At 35.5% G+C, this 19,748-nt stretch overlaps 1 protein-coding gene across 2 annotated transcripts; it reads right to left on the minus strand.

The window, feature by feature from the left end:
• Positions 1-346: 346 nt before the first annotated feature.
• On the minus strand, positions 347-19,522 carry LOC105042456 (uncharacterized). 2 transcript variants are annotated; one of them, XM_010919685.4, is made up of 17 exons: positions 19,368-19,522; positions 19,219-19,282; positions 16,131-16,239; positions 14,884-14,946; positions 13,132-13,232; positions 9,715-9,781; positions 9,527-9,598; positions 8,284-8,445; positions 7,818-7,891; positions 7,639-7,736; positions 6,732-6,839; positions 5,762-5,859; positions 2,415-2,552; positions 2,106-2,153; positions 1,637-1,751; positions 849-946; positions 347-679 (listed from the first exon to the last, which is right to left on the minus strand). In XM_010919685.4, the coding sequence occupies exons 1-17, from the start codon at positions 19,453-19,455 to the stop codon at positions 593-595; spliced, it is 1,590 nt and encodes a 529-aa protein (XP_010917987.1). In that variant the 5' UTR covers positions 19,456-19,522; the 3' UTR covers positions 347-592. The 2 variants fall into 2 exon arrangements, 1 of the variants encoding a protein (XP_010917987.1); XR_003800958.2 differs by lacking the exons at positions 347-679; positions 849-946 and having other exon boundaries at positions 1,660-1,751; positions 2,255-2,552.
• Between the last annotated feature and the right edge of the window lie 226 nt (positions 19,523-19,748).

Below are 19,748 nucleotides of genomic sequence, written 5' to 3' on the forward strand. Positions count from 1 at the left end.
TATAAGCAGAAGCGAAAAGCGGCAAGACAAGAAGGAAAACGCACCTCCTTCGCGAAGTAGCGGCCGTTCTTCTCCGCACCTTCTCCAGTTTCCGTGGGACTCCGTCTCCGCGGTCGGAGTACTACTTCTCGTTCACCGACGGTTGCTTACAACATATAGCGGATGGGCCTTTAACGACGGATTTATGGTGTTTCAAATAGCAGAATGAGATTTAGATTATTAGAGAAATTTGAGATTAAATTTCAAAGGGATTGAAACATTCCCATCCCTCTCTCCCCCTCCCGACACCACACCCCCCAACCCCCCCCACAACAATAAACGAACTGCAGAAATTATGGTAACCAACTTAGTGCAACAGAAACAGATTGACAGCGAATACTTATAGTGGTATATACATGGCAACCGTGCAAAATCTACTTGGAGAGGAGTTGCTAAGTTTCGGACTCTGTTAAGCTTGATCAGCGAATCACATGATCACGCTACTTTTGTACATTGAGCAACCATCCTCCTAATTATGATCAATAAAACATTACAATTCCAAGAAAGGATATTATATCATATAACTTGACACTTGCTTAAAATATTGGCGCACTCAAAATCTCTCTGCAGTGATGACAACAGGCTGAGCTTCGACGTGTTTTTTAGCAAGATAAGGACCCCTTCTAACAGCTTCCTGCAACTGAAAACACCAAAACTTAATGTCATGCCTCCGTTTTGTCTTCTTGTCTGTTTATTTTCATTAGTTTAAGGGATACTCCTGCACTCAAGCCACATTATAAGATCTTGTTTTTTGTCACAAGTACAAGCTCTTTGCGTTTGCCAAGTTCATCTAAAACTTACAAACGTACCTTCCCTGCTAATTCAGCAATAGGGGTGTCATGGACCAAATTTGAAGTTGATAAAGCCTTGCTGATGGCTGTGCAACATTGATATCGAGCTTCCATGCCTGAACATCAAAATCAATCATCAAAATTTAGGAACCATGATGGATAGTACAAACAGTCAATGCTCCTTAAATTGAAATATAAACAAAAAATTGTAAAGCTAGTTGCTTCCCACAACAATTTGATCTTCATTCGACTTGGGGCTCATTGACCCCATTATGTTTAATATAACAGTGTATGAAATTTTGAAATATATAACAGGGAATTATTTTGATGGTTGGGCAAAAAAAAAAAAAAGAATTAGCATCACCTATCAAAACTGTCTAATCTCGTAGAGCACTTGGAATGAGAACCATTAAGGTTTAGTACAAAATTTTATTTCCACTCCATGACTCCGATGACTATTTTATGTTCAGTCACTGGCTTTGTATAAAACAGATATAGCTGCACAAAGAAACAGGCCTGTGTACAATAACCAGACCTACAATGCTTAACTGTAAACAGGCTAGACATCAAATGGCAGTCAAACAAAAGACTGTGTTAAAAGCTCCTCAAAAACTGCTCAGACATCACTGACACTCAATTTCAATCTAATCATGAGCCATCATGAGAACAGAAACAGACATGTTAATATATACAGAAACAGACATGTTCATACACACACACACACACATATATATAGACAATAGGAGTTGCTTAAATGCATACACGGAAAATGAAGTGATTCTCTAATTATCTAGAGTGAAGCAAACCATTTTTTGTATCTTCAATTGTTGCATCAGTCACAATAGTGATAATCTCCTGTTTTGAGCAAACCTCCATCAAGCACCATGACCGAGCCACTAATCCAGATATCAGTCTGTAACCCTGTGAGCATTTAAACAATCTATATAAGTTGTTATTATTTACTTCTTACGAAGGACCCTTTTGGACTCTACTAAGAGATGTCAGGCCACTTCTTGGTCTTGTTAGGATGCATTTTTGCCAATGCATTAGAACAAAAATTACCAATAGTCATGACTTAATTATCATTATTAAATAAATGAGAAGCTAGGGAAGAAACAAAAGTTAATAATCAACTAATAATACATAAGTGGCCAATTGTACCAAGATAGATAACTAATTGAACAGTATTCGCATGTGACAATAGATTTGCAATAGGTATGAAGTCAGAAAATATCCAATTCCGAAATGTTTTTGGACATTTCAATAATTGCTTACAGCTAATCGTAAGTCAGGTTCCTGTTGAAGTAGTGAGAGAAGTAAACCCTGCCAACCAAACAAAACTTTTAGAATACATTTGCTATAGGCCTAAAAAGACCCATGAAGATAAACAGAAAAAGTAAAAAATAAGAACATGAATATATTACTAGGTTAACTGCCTGTCACCGCCCCACGTTGCAGTAGAATACCAAGCATTTAACCCATAAATATGCTCACCCACAATTTATTAGTTCATCAATGTTGCATCAAGATGGCCTTGTCTTAGGCAACAAAGAAAAATAATAATATAAAATTGATGAAACTAACAGATGGTGTCAACTTTGGACTGCTGGCAGCTGTAGCATAAATAAAGCGCCTAAGACATTCCTCCGCCTTATCATCCAGCAGCATGCTGTCTTCTGGCCGGTCAACTCCACAAATGCTTCCAAGGGCATGCAAAGCAGCCTGACAGTAATAAGATAAATCTCATAACTAGGTATAAAAATGCCAGATGAAGGCCCCTCAACCACCAATGGATAGCTAAAAAAAAAAACAAAACAAGAGATTATAGATGAACTAATGGTATCATATGCTACCAACCAATCCACAGGAACACAGAGACCAATATCAACAAAGATATATAGCAATGTGAGAATTATAACAATATTGAGACTCCAACAGTAATCAGCCTGAATTTTCATTGACTAATACAGCAGAAATTGAATAAATCAATAAGGTCTTAATCTGAATAGAATGGCTGAACATAAAGATAACCAAAAACAACACATATTAATTATTCTGACAAAGAATCACAGATAATAATTCTACTGGAATAATATCACAAATTTTTTTTTTAACTGATGCATCTGCAGTGTTCCGGCATTAAAAGACTGTAGCATAAGAGCCTGGGGTGAAGCTTCAGGGAGGAAGGTGCCATCCTTATCCCTCTATACTTATCCCTTTAACTCTCCCATCCAACCATCATCTGTTGGAAGGGGAATTCTCGTCCCAAAATAACACCAACTTAGCCTTTGAGCTCTCTCATATCATCAGAGCACTCAATCATCTCATAGGACCTACATTTGGTGTTCCAGATGGCACCATTTACCACAGATAACACCAAGAGAACGCCTCAATGATTTTATTAGCTCCTTATAATGTATACAAACTAAAAAAGAATGGCTTATTGCATGATATTATTCATGTTCAGGTGCCTAAGGCCTGATCAACATCGTCGACTTTTCAATAGCATTTTAAGCCATTGTATTGGTACAGACTACAGAGCTTCACAAGCAGCAAAAACTGGAAGGTGTTAAGGTTGAACACATTTTGTACTCATTGACGATTTCTATGGACATACAAAAAAGGTTAAGTTCCATGATGTCCAAAAATCTGGAATGGCAATCAGTAAACACCTACATAGCAACAAGTGCCGCATGGACACAGACATGAGAGTTGGATGTAGGCACATCTTTGTATAGCTCAGAAAAGAAAAGATACATGAATATACAGGAGGGAAAAAAATCATGAGGAGCAAAAAAAATCATTAGGAGAAAAAAAAATCATTTTAATTATGTTATACTAGATGTTGACATGTACAATCCATGTGGAAGGATGAAATAAATTTTACTTTTAGAAATATAGTTTTCCAAAGCGGCGAAGTAAGAAAAAGAGAGGCAGGGATTTTGGGAGGTCATCTAGCAACCATTTTAAGAAAATATGTATTAGATTTCAGAGATGGGACTCAGGTAAGAGAATAGATAGTGTTGTAACTCTAAGAAACAGATTGCGTTAAAATTTTAAAAAAGATCAAGTTTCCCTTCTCATATGATCATCACATGAGGAAAACACAGATGTCCAACCGACAGACGACAGATGCTCCAGAGTTCCCATTATCTATTGTAAAAAATGATTAATGTTAAGACTGTAGACTAGAAAATGTTATAAAGATAATATTTATTAAGTTGTTTCATCTTATATACAATTCACAAGTGCATCTTTGATGTTGATGCTAACTTACTAAAACTTGACCAACTCATAACAATGATAATGTTACTCTTGATTTCACATGTAGATAGTCAGAAGTATGTTTAAAAAGGTGGAATGCTACTAAAATTGGAGATTTTAACAAGTTATCATCAGCAAAAAAATGTAAGTCATTGATAATTTCCTGATGTTTACCATCCATATACAGTATTTTTTTTTTTTTTTTTGCAATAATAATATATCTTATCAAAACAGGTTTCCCAATCAGAATTCAAAAGCTAGCTCAAGCAGGAAAACAGCTACAACATTTGACAAAGTTCTAAAGCCACCATCTCTACACAAAGTTTGATAACAAGTTAGCAACTAAAGCCTACTTACAACCGCCCATTACATTTGCATGAGAGCAGCATCAGACATGGTGTTTGAAAAATCTAATTCCCCACGGTCTTAATATCCTAAAGACCAAGAATCAGATATGCATCTTAAGTGTCTAATGCATATTTGACTTGTGAGACATGTTAGTATGACTTTCTTAAGATAGATGGTACTGCAACATAATTTTTGCATGAGCTTATACGGCAACATAATTGACAACATCCTTTGTTTCTGCATGAACCAACAAGACTTTTTTACTTGAGTGTTGATAGACTTACATTAACAGATTTGATAAAGTATTGACATGGGAAGATGATATTATCATGGATTGACAATATGAGTGGCTTGGGATGTTTGAGGATAAAGGGTCAAAAGTAGGATAGACTTCTACACTCTAGGAGTAATTCCACCAATAATTTCAGGACATGAGCTTCCCATAGAAGTCAATGAGATACATGTGATGGGTTTGTCCATTAGAGTTATAATTCTCAAAACAAATAAAAATCAAAGGAAATCATGAAGAAAGAAAAAGAGCAGCTTAGAATCAAGCAGGGTTGAAAAGTGGAATTTCTCAACAGAAAGCAGTTTCAGTTAGATTTTGGGAATATAAATAATAATTGAACTATTGAAGATGATTATTTGCATATATTTAGTTGTATTAATAAGCAAATTTACTATGATATATGAATGTCTAATGTTAAAGTGATATCTCTACCACAATCAAATATGCTAAAATAAGCAAATCTCATCCTGATTGCATGTTCTGGTGTGCTAATGATTGATAAATCATAACCCTGACTGTGTTTTTGTTTATACATTAATGGGACTTACTACGAGTAAGAACCAATAGGTTAGATTACCTACTGGTCCTGAAACATACATGTAGCATACACAGCTTTAGTATTCGACGGCTTGAGGACATTACCACAGTTGTCAGGCACTAGTATCCTAGTTCCACAGAGCTACCAGTAATGATGGTTGATTGAACATAACGCCAACTGCAATCCAACATGCCTATAAACACCAAATGTCACAGAACCCAAGCAGCGTCGGCCTAATCTAAAAGTCCAATAGGGACTACTGACATATAGACTTAACATGCGCCATAATTGTTGCATTGAACTACATGTGCATAATGACTTACAAACACAATATCACAGACGATAAGATCAAGGAATGGTTTTGCCATTACTACAGAGGGAAAGATTAAGCACCCAGAAAGGAAGGAGGATCATATAAGCGAAGGGCCTCAGACTAGCAGAATAAACAGACAACACATATTGAATAATAAGACAATAATGTTACATGCTTACCAGTTGTTTGCCTCTACTCTGGCGATTAAAGGCAGATTCAAAAACATGCCTCGCCACAACTGATGGATTTGTAAGTAACAGAGCTGCTCCTTGATTTGCTAGCAACATCAAAAATGGATATAAGAACACCTTCAAAAGCAATACAAGCAAAATTTCTTGGAAACTTGATTCAAAGAAGATAATGATTAAAACATATAAAGGCATAACCTAGAAAAATTAGGCATGTTTAAGACCACAAGGTACAACAAAGACATTAGGCATGTTGGACGATGAGCATGACAATTGTTAATATAAACCTCAAGAAGATATTCTAGAAAAAAGACATTATTCATATTGAGCCAATACAGTTACCACTTACTATGATGACCACAACAGCTCAAAGACAAATCATCCTATAAACTAAGGCCAAATATTCAAGATAGCCACCAAGATATCTTTCTAAAATTCAGCCTCCTTCAAGTGAATATCTGTCTCATTGACATACATGCATCAGACATTAACTCCCACTAGAATTAGAACAACATATAACCTGAGAATAACAAAGTGCAGAAACTTCTCGATGGAAACATAAAGAGTACATATTTGGTAAGGGATAACAATTGCAAAACTTGTAGGCATGCAAGGACAGAACAATTAGCAACCTAATGCTGTCAGTTCATACAAGAATTTACAGGTGGAAGAATCAAAGCTTACACAACCAAGGACTCATAAGAAACTCAGTGCAAATGTGTTACAAGAAGGGCCAGGAGCTTAAGTGGGAACTGGGAAGCAATGACCAGATGAGGTTGAAGGGTAGAAATCAAGATAACGAAGACAGTGCCTGATGGAACAGGAAGCTTAGGAAGGAATTCTAGAAAACACAAATATTATACTGCATGGAGATAACTCTAGAGAACACAAATATTATACTGCTAATAGTTGTAATCACACACACACACAAAAAAAAGCATAAATCACTATGTTGGCATACTTGCTCCGATTAGACCCAAAGCTTCTAACGCACTCTCACATTCATCTGTATTCTGACCTCCTAGCAGCTTTAATTCTCCATCAATGGCCAAGAGAAGGGCTGTAATGCCTGAAACCAAGTTCAGACGCAAGATAAGTTCTGTAAATTTATCAGCTCTTACTATTTATAGACAACAATGAAGATGAAACCTTAAACTTGATTGTAACCTGCAGATGATATATTAATGAACATGATTAAATAGATATAATAAATTATATAGAATTGAAAGCACAAGCAAAACTAACATGCTCTAGCATAACAAAGAGCTAGCAACTTGGCATGACCTACAACAAAACAGGAATTAAAAGCAACATTGAATAAGCATTGCAATAGACATATTAGATATGGAGTGATCGCTGTTTAAATCAGAAAGAAGGTGCAAGAAGAAGATTCAAGAGTCATTCACGAACAATCACTAGCAGGAGCCTTTCCTTCCCTGTTCATTATAACTCAAACCTTTCAAATGACTAGGGGAGAGCCACCAACGTTGACACCACAATCATACATTGTCATCCGTAGCTGTCAGGATAGGCATTCAAGATGTAAGGGAAGATGAACCCAACAAAGACATTTATGAACAATATAGGGTAGTTAATCACAATGGACAGACTAAGCAACATACACACAGACACCAAACTCTGCAAAGAATAGCCACATGTATTCCCAACATTAGAAGGACCATGTAGCATCCAAAACAACTCAGGTCATTCAAGTCATCCATTCAAATACCAGTCTATATAACTCATGTTACGCATCATATATCAATGGAGAAAATAAAAGCACAGTAAATCATATGCCACATACAACTCATAACATAGAGAAATTTTAAGGGATAATGATCATTTGGAATTTAAAGGATGGTCCTTACTTGATTCATCAATAGTTGTATAAGCATCAGCTGAAGAAAGAAGCCTCCCACTGATCAAAACTGCCCTAGATCGTAAAATGGAATCTACTGAAAAGTTGCTGAAAAGAAGATCAATATTTAGAAGAGAAGTACTGTCCAATAAATTGTGAGATGAAAACAGGACTGTACATAATAGGTACCTGATTATATCAGTCAAGAGCTGGAGCAAGGTTGTCTTCAGTACAAAACTGGAACTGTAGGGAGAGGAAACCAACTATGCAAAAAAGAAATCATTTAAGAGTAACTAAATTTTGATTTACAAAGAAATTCAGACAACTTCAAATCCTGCTGTTCAAGTTGAATATGGAATGTTAAGTAGCAAGTGAAAAATTTAAGACACACAAAACTTGGTGACAATCAGTTGTCCAACCAATGAGGTACCTTCTTTACTTCTAAGAAGTGCCTATAATTTTTAAACTATTCCCGGTAGCAATAAAAATTTCTAACATGTACACTCATGCAGCTCAGATAATGATCATCAACTATGGAAAACTAGATTTAGAGCGAAACTAAGAAAGAAATTGATTAAAAAATTTAAGATCAATGGGCCAATAATTCAGCTTCCCTCAAGAAGAGAACAAGATAAAATGTACATGTTGTTTTTACCTCGTATAAAAGCTCCATAGCACTCAGGGTGGTCAGCATATCATGTTTGTTATTGATTTCTATCTCAAATAAGTTCAGCAGGTTTGAGTTATAAACTGCTGTTGCAACAGAGCTAGAAAGAGAGAAAAGTTTTGCGATGAGAGCTAAAATCCGAATTCGTGCCTGTAACATTCATTCACATATATTCAGAAGAAATATTTAAGCATGAAAACAATACATTGTAGAATATGTCTTGCATAAATTTCTAAAAATATTGCAACTATTTGAAGGAAATTCAAAGCATAAGGAATCAAAACTTGGAAAAGAATGAGTAACTTGTAAGGAAACGATCAGACAACATCATTTTCATTATGGTATGCTCCCTATGATATGAATAAAGGGCAAAACATTCAGCACAATAACATAAATGGATGTTGGATAAGTTGAGGAAAAAAAAAAAGAGTAATTGTTGCAAGGATTTACGTATTACTATTCATAGGTCATGCTCAATACAGCTGGAGAAGATGTGTCAGCCCAAGCATCTTAATTGCTAAAATGTTCCTAGATGTTCTTGATAGACACATTTAGGACCAGTGTGTTTGAGTCAATTGGCTTGAAATTCTTCGAGTTCCAACGTTTTTGTTCTGACAATTTTTGTAAGAACAGGTCATGCAGAGAAAAGTAATGCAGCCACCAGAGAATGCTACTTTTTTTTTTTTTTTTTTTTGTCTAGAATGTCAGTATGTTGCTGTTCCTTCAGTTTATTTATATATCCTATTATCCATCAGCATGCAGATATAATGTTTATAATTCATGCTAAAATAGTCTGAAATGCATAATCATAAGCAGAGAATATTCATCAACATACAATGTGATTACAATATTAGAATGCTGAATACCTATATTGATCATCCATATACAAGACAATGAGAACTTTCATAATACTTTAAAAGATTAATCACTAGTAAGGTGGAGAATTTCCTCCATGTGCCTTTTCAGATGGAAAAAAGAATATGTGATTATAAGATAAAATGTTTAATAAAGACTATTATAAGATACGGTGTTTCATAAAGAAAAGATTATTCTATCTAATATAACTGTATTTATAACATCTTTATCGCCTTTTAGCCTCGGTTAGTGAAAAATAGTTCCACATGATCAAACTGAAATTGGAATCTCCAAGAAGCAGAAACAATCAAATATTAGACAAAGAAGCCTTGACCAAGTATACAGCTGAAACTATAAAAGAGAATTTGCAACCTACCAGCGAAGAGGACTGAGCTGCTACATTTTTGAGTTGCACTGATTCCACACTATGAGCTGGAAAGATGATACTCTAAACATAAAACATCAACCCAAAGAGAAAAGGGGGAATTAGCCGGCAGCAAATAGGTGGTAAAGCTTTTATTACAATCCCCAGAATGGTCAGCTTCAGTTGCAGAAAGTCCTTACAATTCCCTCAGGAACTTGAGCAATATTTGTGATAGCATCCAGCGAAGCGTTTGAAGTTTGTTCATTCCTGTGTAAATAGTATGCATATTAACAAGAGTTTGAGAGAATACTAGTATGGAGACACTTGACAAAAGACACATCAAAACTCAAAAGATAAGCTTAAGACTCTCTCTCTCTCTCTCTCTCTCTCTCTCTCTCTAGAAGGGTAGGCAATTGTCATAGCCCTCCATCCAATACTGCTACACCCCCTAACTCTGGTGAAAGTGGGATAAGCTTTACCAGCTTAATGAGCTGGCACCTTCATGAGTGTTATAGAGACAAAAATAAAAGTGTAAATGAACTAACCATGCAGACAAAAAAGAAGCTACAAGAGCAATTAACACCATACCAGTGACATTTTATTTTTGTTTTTCTTTAGACACTACCAGCTCCCTATCAAAAGCTAGATGAGATAAATGAAGAACCTCTTTGTAACATATGAACCAAAGCCTTTTTGGGAGGTCAAAACATGTCTAATTTGATCCTACATTGCCTGTGTTGGGACCAATTTATGCAAGCTGATTTTTCATTTGTAAGAGGATACTTACGAAAGAGAATACAAAATACTCTAGTTTTGAGTATACACCATACCAAGGACTCTAATACTTGCACAAACAAGCATGGTAATAAGAATGCACCAGCATGGATCAGAAACTGCATAGGCTGTATGACTAATAACGGAGCAACCTTAATTTGTCGCATAACAATATGGTGATTTGGAGAAACAATAAATAATGGCTAGCCGAATACAGAAATCAAGTATAAATCCTGCAACAAGGATGCAGTCAGTAAAGCTCATAAATGATTTCACAAGCTACTATCCTAGGGTGAATATACATAGCTCACTCATTTGAAAGGTTCGTATCAAGCCAAACACACACACACACATTATATATATATAGATAGACATAGAGAGACAGTCACATACTTGAAGTTGCTTATTGTTTCTTAAGAGAGATTGGCTGCAAGTGAGAAAGTTTGACCTCCATTTAAAAGTAGGATAAAGATTGGCAAGCTAGTTTATTTAACATTTTCTTTTTGGGGAATAAGTTCTGGAGAGTTGTTCATAAACATTGGAGGCACAGTTATAATGCAATGTAGACCTATTTCCGTACTCTGTCATATTATATACCTTACTGTGTCCTTAACAACATAAATTAACAAATGAATCTATTAAACTTTCGAATTTTTAAATACACATCAATTACATGCTATGCTACAACAGACAAATAAATGTAGAGTCAACCACTTGATCCAATTGCACAGTCTGTAAAATTTGCTTTTCTTGAAGATTTTATTAAGATCTTAGTTTCCGCATTGAGATGACAATATGGTGTGCCACCTGGTTGACATTTCTCTGAAACAAAATGCAAATTCAACCTGGGTATATAGGACAAAAATAGATGACTTGTACATTCATAATGACTTAAAAAAACTCTAAAGCGATACATTACTATGTAAATTAAAAAAATAATAATAATAATAATAAGAGGACTCCATTGTATCTTTCTGCATCTTCGAAAAGTCATCAACACAATTGACTATCTTTTCATGTGGTTGGTGCTAACTGATGCCGAACAGGGTGCAATCAACAAATACTATGACCAACTAGACCATGCAAGGCATCGAAGGAGCCAGCGAATTCGTAAGCAAATATTGCATCAGAGATAGTTTTCCATTAGAGGCAATAGCAAATTTTAGCCAGATTTCCATATTTAGAATAGAATAATTCTAGTATGTTTTCTTATTGTCAAGTCCAATTTCGAGTATGATTTTGTATCCGATTTAGTGCCCAAATTGGGGTTGGGGTTTATGTCCTATAAATATGCACATAATATATTGCAAGGTGTGGCCTTTGAGATATTAATAAAATTCTTTTCAAAAGAACTTCTTTCACCAAGCGAAGGATTCTTCAATCTAGTTTTCTTCTGTTTGCATGTTGATCTTCAAAGCATCAAAGCATAACCTCATCAATCAAATTGCCTCTTCTTCCTTTTCCCCCTACATCACCAATGCTTCACATAGAATCAGAACTTACCTAACCCCATGACATAATATGTTCAACCACATTCATAAGAGCACTCAAATATGCTGCTTAAAGAGAAAAAAACACAATTGGAAGAAATGGTAACATGACATGCACATTCTGGTGCAGTTCCCTCCATTCCCCTCTCACACCTCTTTCATCTTTTCCTCTTGGTACTTCAAACCTTAGGAAGCAATGGTATTTTGAAATTTGGGTACCATATTATTGGTATTTTGGTACTTGCAAGTAATTCTACCAAGAAATTAGCTTAGGAAGCAATGGTTGCTGATGACAAAGCATGTAATGATTCACTGCAAGCCCAAAGTTATATTAACCTAAGGAAGTACACCAAATTTGAGATGGCCATAGCACACAGATGCAAATACAACCAGCATAACCTCCATTCTCACCAAGGTTTTAAATCTCATGGGACAGGGCCATCCCGATTTTTCCATGGAACGGGATGCGCTGCCGTCTCGTCCCATCCCATCCCAACACTTTGGACAGAAGATATCCCAAGACATCCCGATCGAGACACTAGGATGCTAGCAGGACAGTCCTGCCCTAACACATAGATGGTACCCCAACCTGATGTCCCATGGGACGTCCCACTAAGACCTAAATCCTTAATTCTCACACAATAACATGTGAAAGAAAAGGAACACCATGAATGCATTGACTATAAATGCAATTCCAACTTCACATCATGTTTTTTTAATACATTTTAAAAGCACATGCATCTTGAGATAGTGTAGTTTCTGCATGCAAAGGCTGACAGAAATCTATATTTCCATGTACAATTGCTAAGAATAAGTTTCATCCCAGCATTCAGTTCATCTTAATTAACAAAATGTGATACCAAAAAAAAGTTTATTCCTTTTTTAGCAAATATAATTCAGATTTTAAAAAAGAAACATTGGGGGTGTACAAGAAAAACAGAGTTAGGAAAAAGCCTAAGCATGCATCAATAAAAAAAAAAAAAAATCCATTTATACGCATGGACAAGTTTCAACGTATATGACCAAATACCTAGTATTCTTATGTTCAAGCCAAGGCCAAACTAGTACACTGTGATAACAGGATTCGATGAACAAATTTCAACATGGAAAGAAATACTTAATAAAAAAACATGAAAAGAAATATCCACTTATATGCATAGGGAAGCTTCAAGGTATATGACCAAAAGCATTCTTATGTTCAAACCAAGGCCAAATTACTAGTCAGTGATCACAGGATTTTGTGGACAAAATTCAACATGGAAAGAAATACTTGCTCAAAAAAACATGAAAGAAATAGTAATGCAAACAAGAAAAAAAAGGGTGAAATAGGAACAGGATAGAGAGGTCACGTACCCTTCAAGTAAGCAGTTAATCAAAAGTGGATAAATGCTATACCCAACAATAATCTGGACAGCAGCTACACTATCTTCAGTGTTCTGCAAAATATAAGATACCTGGCAAATATACAAAGATGGCATAAGTATTTCAAACTAGACTTGGTTCTGCATATGGAGAGATGTGGCTTTTGGCTTATTAACAGTTAGAAAATTCACAAATTAATGAGCAACATGCCAATAAAAGTCTTACCACTGCATTGATTCTAGAATTTTGTCATTCTCAGACCATTTTGTACATCACAAAATTCAGAAAATGCTAAATCTGAAAATTAAGATTCTTTAAAATGTTATCATGTTTGTGACTAAAATACATTGTCAGCATCCTATAATGCACCAGTAGATTTCCAGGAATTCTGCATGTCATATATTAGTAATGCACAAAATGGTCATCAAATTGAATTGAAACCTTAAACCAATATTTTAGTCAATCATGTCTCCCTCCCGCTAAATTTACATGGAAAGAAATCATGCAAGTCTCTTGCTTGTACAACACATCAAGGAACCAATACTGGGGAAAAACCAAAACACACAAAAAGGATCCTGTCACGGCACACAAGTAAGCAAACTGTTTACTAACAGATATTTCTTACTCCATCAAGGCAATTCTCAAGTTGGTCCACCAAACAAAATGGATTTAATAGCAATTGTCACATGCATTATTACAATGCCACCTCTACATTCTGTCTGATTATCCTGCATAATTTGAACAGACTTCTTTATAAAAACGGTAGCAAGGTGCCTCTCAAGACATGTAAAAAAGAGAAAGATGGTAAGATGGTAAACACAAACAGCTAAAGCCACCATCAAATCTCAAAAAAGAAGACCCTTTGTGATGAAAGTACCAGGATATAGTGGCAGTTGAAACAACTAGAGAAACGAAAGAAGCATAAGCCCACAACAAGGACTATTCAAAGTAAGCCAGCAAAACAAATGGCACGCATGACGAGGTATTAAGCATCTTTCACAGGAAAGATGCTTCTGAAATTTCTGTGAGAAACTTTCTTGTTACTTTCTAGCCATTCAGACTAGCAACAAGTCCTAGAAGTCCTTTCGCACATTGTCCTGAAAATATTGGTTAGATTTTCTATTACAGAATATCTGAAAAATGTGGTGGTGACAGGTAATATAAGAAGAATTTGCAAGAATGAATCTTGTTCCACTAAGATAGTATACTCAAAAATGCCACAAAATTGATCTCCACTATCTTTGAAACAAGATAAAAAAAAATTTTCATAGCATGCCCTTTTCCTTCATACTCTCAATTCTCAAAAGTTAAAGGCTTAATTTTGCACATGAGCCTAAGGAACATCCAGATCTTAGAAAGCTTATGTCTCTTTCAAATTCCTAGGCAAGCAATCTCCCCAACAAAGGCAGATTGGCAAGAAGAAAAAAACATAACCCAACGAAAATTTCTTGACATGAGGGATTGCATATACTTGCATCAATTTATCAAATGTTATAATCCGGTTAATCTATGCAGGCAATTGTGTTCAGCTATTTCCAGCCACAACATCAAATACAAGATTTCCAAAATTGCTGCATAAAACTGCAACATAGGCAAATATTACTATTTCTTTAGGAATTGAGAGAAGTAGCTACATATTGCAAGTGAAATCCAATGGTTTGGAAGTTGAGGAAGCTAAATCAATATGAAATAGGAAAAAGCATATCCTATATTTTGCAGAAATTTCACTTGGTGGACACATACAGCTTTACAAGCCAGGCATCTGACAGTTTGAGAGTTTGCCTGCAATCCAGCTTGTATAAAAGGCTGCAGAAAACGTCAAAAGCAGAAATTAGCATTGAGAACAAACTGGAACTTTAAATTTCAAATATGTACAACGTAAGATCAAGTTAGAATTTTGAATTCTTGTTCAGCTTCTGCAAAACGTATGCAAGTTTACTTTATTTTTATTATATTTTGAAGAAACTAATCAAGTTCGAGCACAGCCAGCAAGATTTTAGATTTTTATAATCTTACCATGTTCATTAGATTTTTAGCCTATGGAGATGGATATTTATTCCCTATAATTCTGTTAGGCATGACTCATTTTCTTGATCAAATAAAATAGTCCGCAATTTCTATCTGTGCAACAATAATGATGCAACCAACCGAAACTGCCACAGAAAGGTTGAAATTGTTCGATTATGTTATCCACGTGAGTCCAATTATGAGTCCTTGGTAAGTTTTTTGGCCTCTTATTTTAAGCAAGAAAGATCAGCAAGAGATGGATTCAATGACTATCAAATTAGAAAGATTACTAATTGTATAAATGTGAGGATTTATGTGAGCCTCAAGTCCTTTTTTTTTTCTTTTTTCAGGAAAAGCTTTAGGTTCTCAATAAATTTTTTATTTATTTATTTATTTATGTTGCAACATAGTAACTCGCAAATTATGGAGTAAATAAGCAGTCTACAGACAATTTTGCTTCTGATCTTTTAGGACACTAAACTATATCACTTATTCTACATCTTGTGGAAATTTTTAAGTATGAAACAGTTAGGTGGTGATGTTGTCATCCCATCTATATGTATGAAATTGGATATAATCCACTTTGCTATAGTCCCAGTTTTAAGATAGCAATATGTACAAATTTAAAATGTTTGGGATGAATATGTACTGATACTCTCAAGTAGTATTCCACCATGAATAATATTTAAGGTTTCTGAATTAAATTAAAAGAGGGAAGAAAAAGAAATAACAGACTTCTTTAAGAATTCAGAGAGATCCAATGACAAAAAGTTTGCAGTTTTAAGTACAAAAGTGAGCATAAATTTACAAGATTGGGATTTGAACCAGATCAAGATCCAACAATACAAAATCATTGAGATAAAAGCCTATGTACAAAAGCTTTCACCTATACCATCCAATGCACCTTAAAAATTTCCCCAGCAATCACAAAAGCTATGAAAGGCTAATGCATAAGAACTATTTAAAAACAATATGATGCATACAGCATAATTTGTGAGAAGAGAGGCTCCATATTTTGTTTTGAATATTCTCTCTAAGCAGGCAACTATAGTATCCTCTAACCCAGGTACATCGGCCTTGGTCTGCAACACACTGGAGATAAAAAAAAGATGATTACAAGCAAAATGCTTATATCCATGTTATCTTTCATTAAAAAATCACATATGAATGAAACACTCAAATTGGCATCAGCTGATATGCAGCCAGTCTAAGTGTGATACATGTATTCATTGCACCTTTGTATGAAAATCCAGTCACAAGGACAGATTATAATTGCACTTCAGTAAAAGGTCACAAAAGGCCATTAAATATAGAATTTTGCAGGTCAGTGGATACTGAAAAAGATATGCAAGAAGAAAAATCATTTGGAAGAAAGTTTGCAATATCGTACCACATACAAACTCACTCAAGTGAAAATCAGTTGATTATTAAATAGCCCAGGGATAAGACAATAAAGCTAGATTTTTGAAACAAACAATAAATTCAATCTATGCTATTAACACTAATTGCCCATACAAATGTCAACCTCCTACAATAACTTGAATGATGCATGAATTTGTGAGTTTATTTGGGTCCCATAAAGCCCAGGAATTGAACTAGTTGTAATAGTGTGTATGACACAAAATCTCTTTTTTGATGAAAGCAGCAACCAAATCATTAAAAAAAACACTTGTAAATGAATTTAGGTCCTTTTGTACACAAAACCAACAAACCTAGTAATAAAGCTGAAATTTATGAAAGCTGTATTAAACTTTAGTTTCCCATCAATGATTAACAGAAACCCGACATTGGAATCTGTAGCTACCATGATTCCTTTGTATTTATTAATATCGAGACTTCATATAGATACCTGCAGTTATGGGCAAACGGGAACATGCAAGAAAGAAAAGGAGAAAGTGGTAGGTGTTACTACCATGTTAAGCACAGGTGCCAGGCATTCCACAGTTAAATATCCAAAAAAGTGAAGACTCACACAATACAAATATACAAATATATCAAGAATAGACGATATAACAAAATTTAAAAGAAATATAAAGAACTTTTGAATACTAGATTAATTTGATTAATAAATGGTACACTTCATTAAAAAGCTAATGCCTATGAGGCAACATTAATCAGGAAGAAGTGACATTGCACCACAATAATCTAAGCACTTGAAGCTAATATTGTTTAGCAATTCAGTTTATTGGGTATTAAAAAGCCAGCACTTGTGATACGGCATCCTTAAGCCGAACACTCGCAGAAAGCTGGAGTGCAACACTTTGCATCTAACACAAGCAGAACTTTGATATTTATCTTGAAGTGTCATTTGGTATGATATATCCCACTGTCTGAAAGCATCACACTGCAGAATTCCTTAGTATAATCTACAAATAACAGAGAAGATAGGACTTGTCCTTATCCAGTTGCTCATAAATCATGAATCATCAGTTTTTCATTGGAAAATATGAGGGGCGAACGCTTGAGTCTTGCAGCAGATGAAGTATAAGACCAATCAGTTTGGTATAAGTCTGGAGAATGCACTTACAACAAGTTAAAGCTTGAAGCAGCATGAAACTCATAAACTCTTAATTGATTCAGAAAAACAAAAGAAGGTTTGTAACATTGATTATTTATCGTAAAGACAACCCCTAATTATCCATTGTATTTCTCAAGTAAAATACAAACAACACAAAAAAGATTCCATGAAATACCACAAAATTCTCTGTCTCAATAAATGTAGCATGAGGTTCAGCATTGCTAAAAGTTCCTTATGGCAGTGAAAATTGCATGGTTTTAGAAGCTAGTAGAAACAATCTTTGAGCATGAGAATCAAAAATATGAATAACTACAATCATGAAAACTATGATAATGACAGACGATAAAAACCTTTGTCTCAATAAGGTTCCCAAAGTTTTAATCAAGGTAATGCATCCGATGAAGTTTATGCTCAAAAGAAATTATAAACAGTTATGCAGAGTGTTATTCAAATCAATGGCACAATGTACATTTGTTCATGATTTAATTGTTGCACAGTCAAAGAATGTTCCATGCATTTGACATGTATTAAAAAATATCCAATCACCCTTTTATTGACACAAGAATGTATTCATACAAATATATTATGTCAAGATCATCACTATAGAATAGTAGGTTATTCCACATCTGCTGTTAAGGAAGAAGAACAACAACAAGAACAAGAAGAAGAAATTTATTACTACAAGTTGTGTGTCTGTGTGTGTGTCTGTGTGCATATATTTTAATGTTATGATGGTGGATGTAGCCCTTTCTACAAATTTAAGACAGACAATTTCAAACTCCAAATAGTTTGCACTTTTCTTATGGCCAAAGTAATGTAGGTTATAATGGATGAAATTTCTACTCTTCCATGGACTGAATATCTCCTGCCCCAGTTACAGAAATAGAGCAGTTCAAAAAACTGATGGGAAAGAGGCACTGACAAGAGGATTGCATTCATTAAGTTGTTATTGTACCTGATGCAAAATCTACAGGAGCTAGTTTACAATGCTGTAAAGTGAACCCTACACCAGATCTTAGATGATCGTCCGAGAAGGCTTGTTGCTAATGTAGGAGAAGCTGCACATCAACAATAACGGCTTATTTAAATATTTCAGTGAGTCTCAATTGTCCAGTATCTCCTTCATAGGGAAGTGCCTGAAGCTTGGTGATCCAGGCCAACACCAAAGTCATAATCTCTTGTTGGCGCGCGCGCGTGTGCGCGTGTGCGTGCGTGCGTGCGTGCGCGTGCGAGAGAGAGAGAAAGAGAGAGATTTGTTCAAGCAGGGAAAAAAAAACACTAAGGAAGAACAAGGGAAAACAAAAATAAAGCATAGGGTAAAGGGCGAATTAGAATGACTGCAGTCAGAAAACCCTACTGACAATATTCCAGAAACATGTAACCCTAGTTAAGATTAGCCATAAAAGCGAATCAGGTCATTAGGTTTTATACACTCGATTTCCGGATTGGTTTTCTTTCACTTGAACAGATCAAAAGAACCCTCACTTCTTCGTCAAATTAAAGATACTCAACCGAACCAAGAAAACTCGATGATTACAAGAGAAAAGATCTACCCAAAGAGGACGGTTAAGGGATAACGATCGAGGAATTGCTTTGCCGAAGCATCGTTCTGAAAGCCTGTACGATATGAGGAAGAGAACATTTGTAAATAGGGATTGGATGAGAAGTGAGGAGAAGAGAGAGTCTAGGAGGATTACGATACCAGGATATGAGGCGAAATCGGAAGCGGCTTCGAGCAACGAAGCTAGCTCCGGCAGTGGGGCTCCCTCGTCCTCCATTGCTGCTGCCATCGAAGAAAGGGAAACAAGAAGAAAGGGGCGAGCGAGGGCGTTCTTGGACTAGGTGGGTTCCTTGGGAACTTAATTTATAATAATCGACGCGAGGGCGGGACTAAGAAGCCACGTGGCGATGGAATAGGCCGAAGTCGCGTGGGCTGCCGTTCGGGATCGACGGTTTTCCACGTAAAGGAAAAATTATATCCCAGACCCGGTCTACGACATTAGCTGATCCGAAAAATATATGTGATACCACGTCAAACCTATAACAAATCAATAAAAATTTTTAAGAGATATATGATTGGGAC

Source organism: Elaeis guineensis, chromosome 2, assembly GCF_000442705.2.
Source record: "Elaeis guineensis isolate ETL-2024a chromosome 2, EG11, whole genome shotgun sequence".
NCBI lineage: Eukaryota > Viridiplantae > Streptophyta > Magnoliopsida > Arecales > Arecaceae > Elaeis > Elaeis guineensis.

Coding starts and splice junctions, on each gene's coding strand:
- LOC105042456 (XM_010919685.4), bottom strand. CDS start 19,455: ATGGCAGCAGCAATGGAGGACGAGGGAGCCCCACTGCCGGAGCTAGCT. Junction 16,240..19,218: donor CCCTTAACCGTCCTCTTTGG/GTAGATCTTTTC, acceptor TTTTATCTCCAG/TGTGTTGCAGACCAAGGCCG. Junction 947..1,636: donor AATTGAAGATACAAAAAATG/GTTTGCTTCACT, acceptor TTTGATGTTCAG/GCATGGAAGCTCGATATCAA.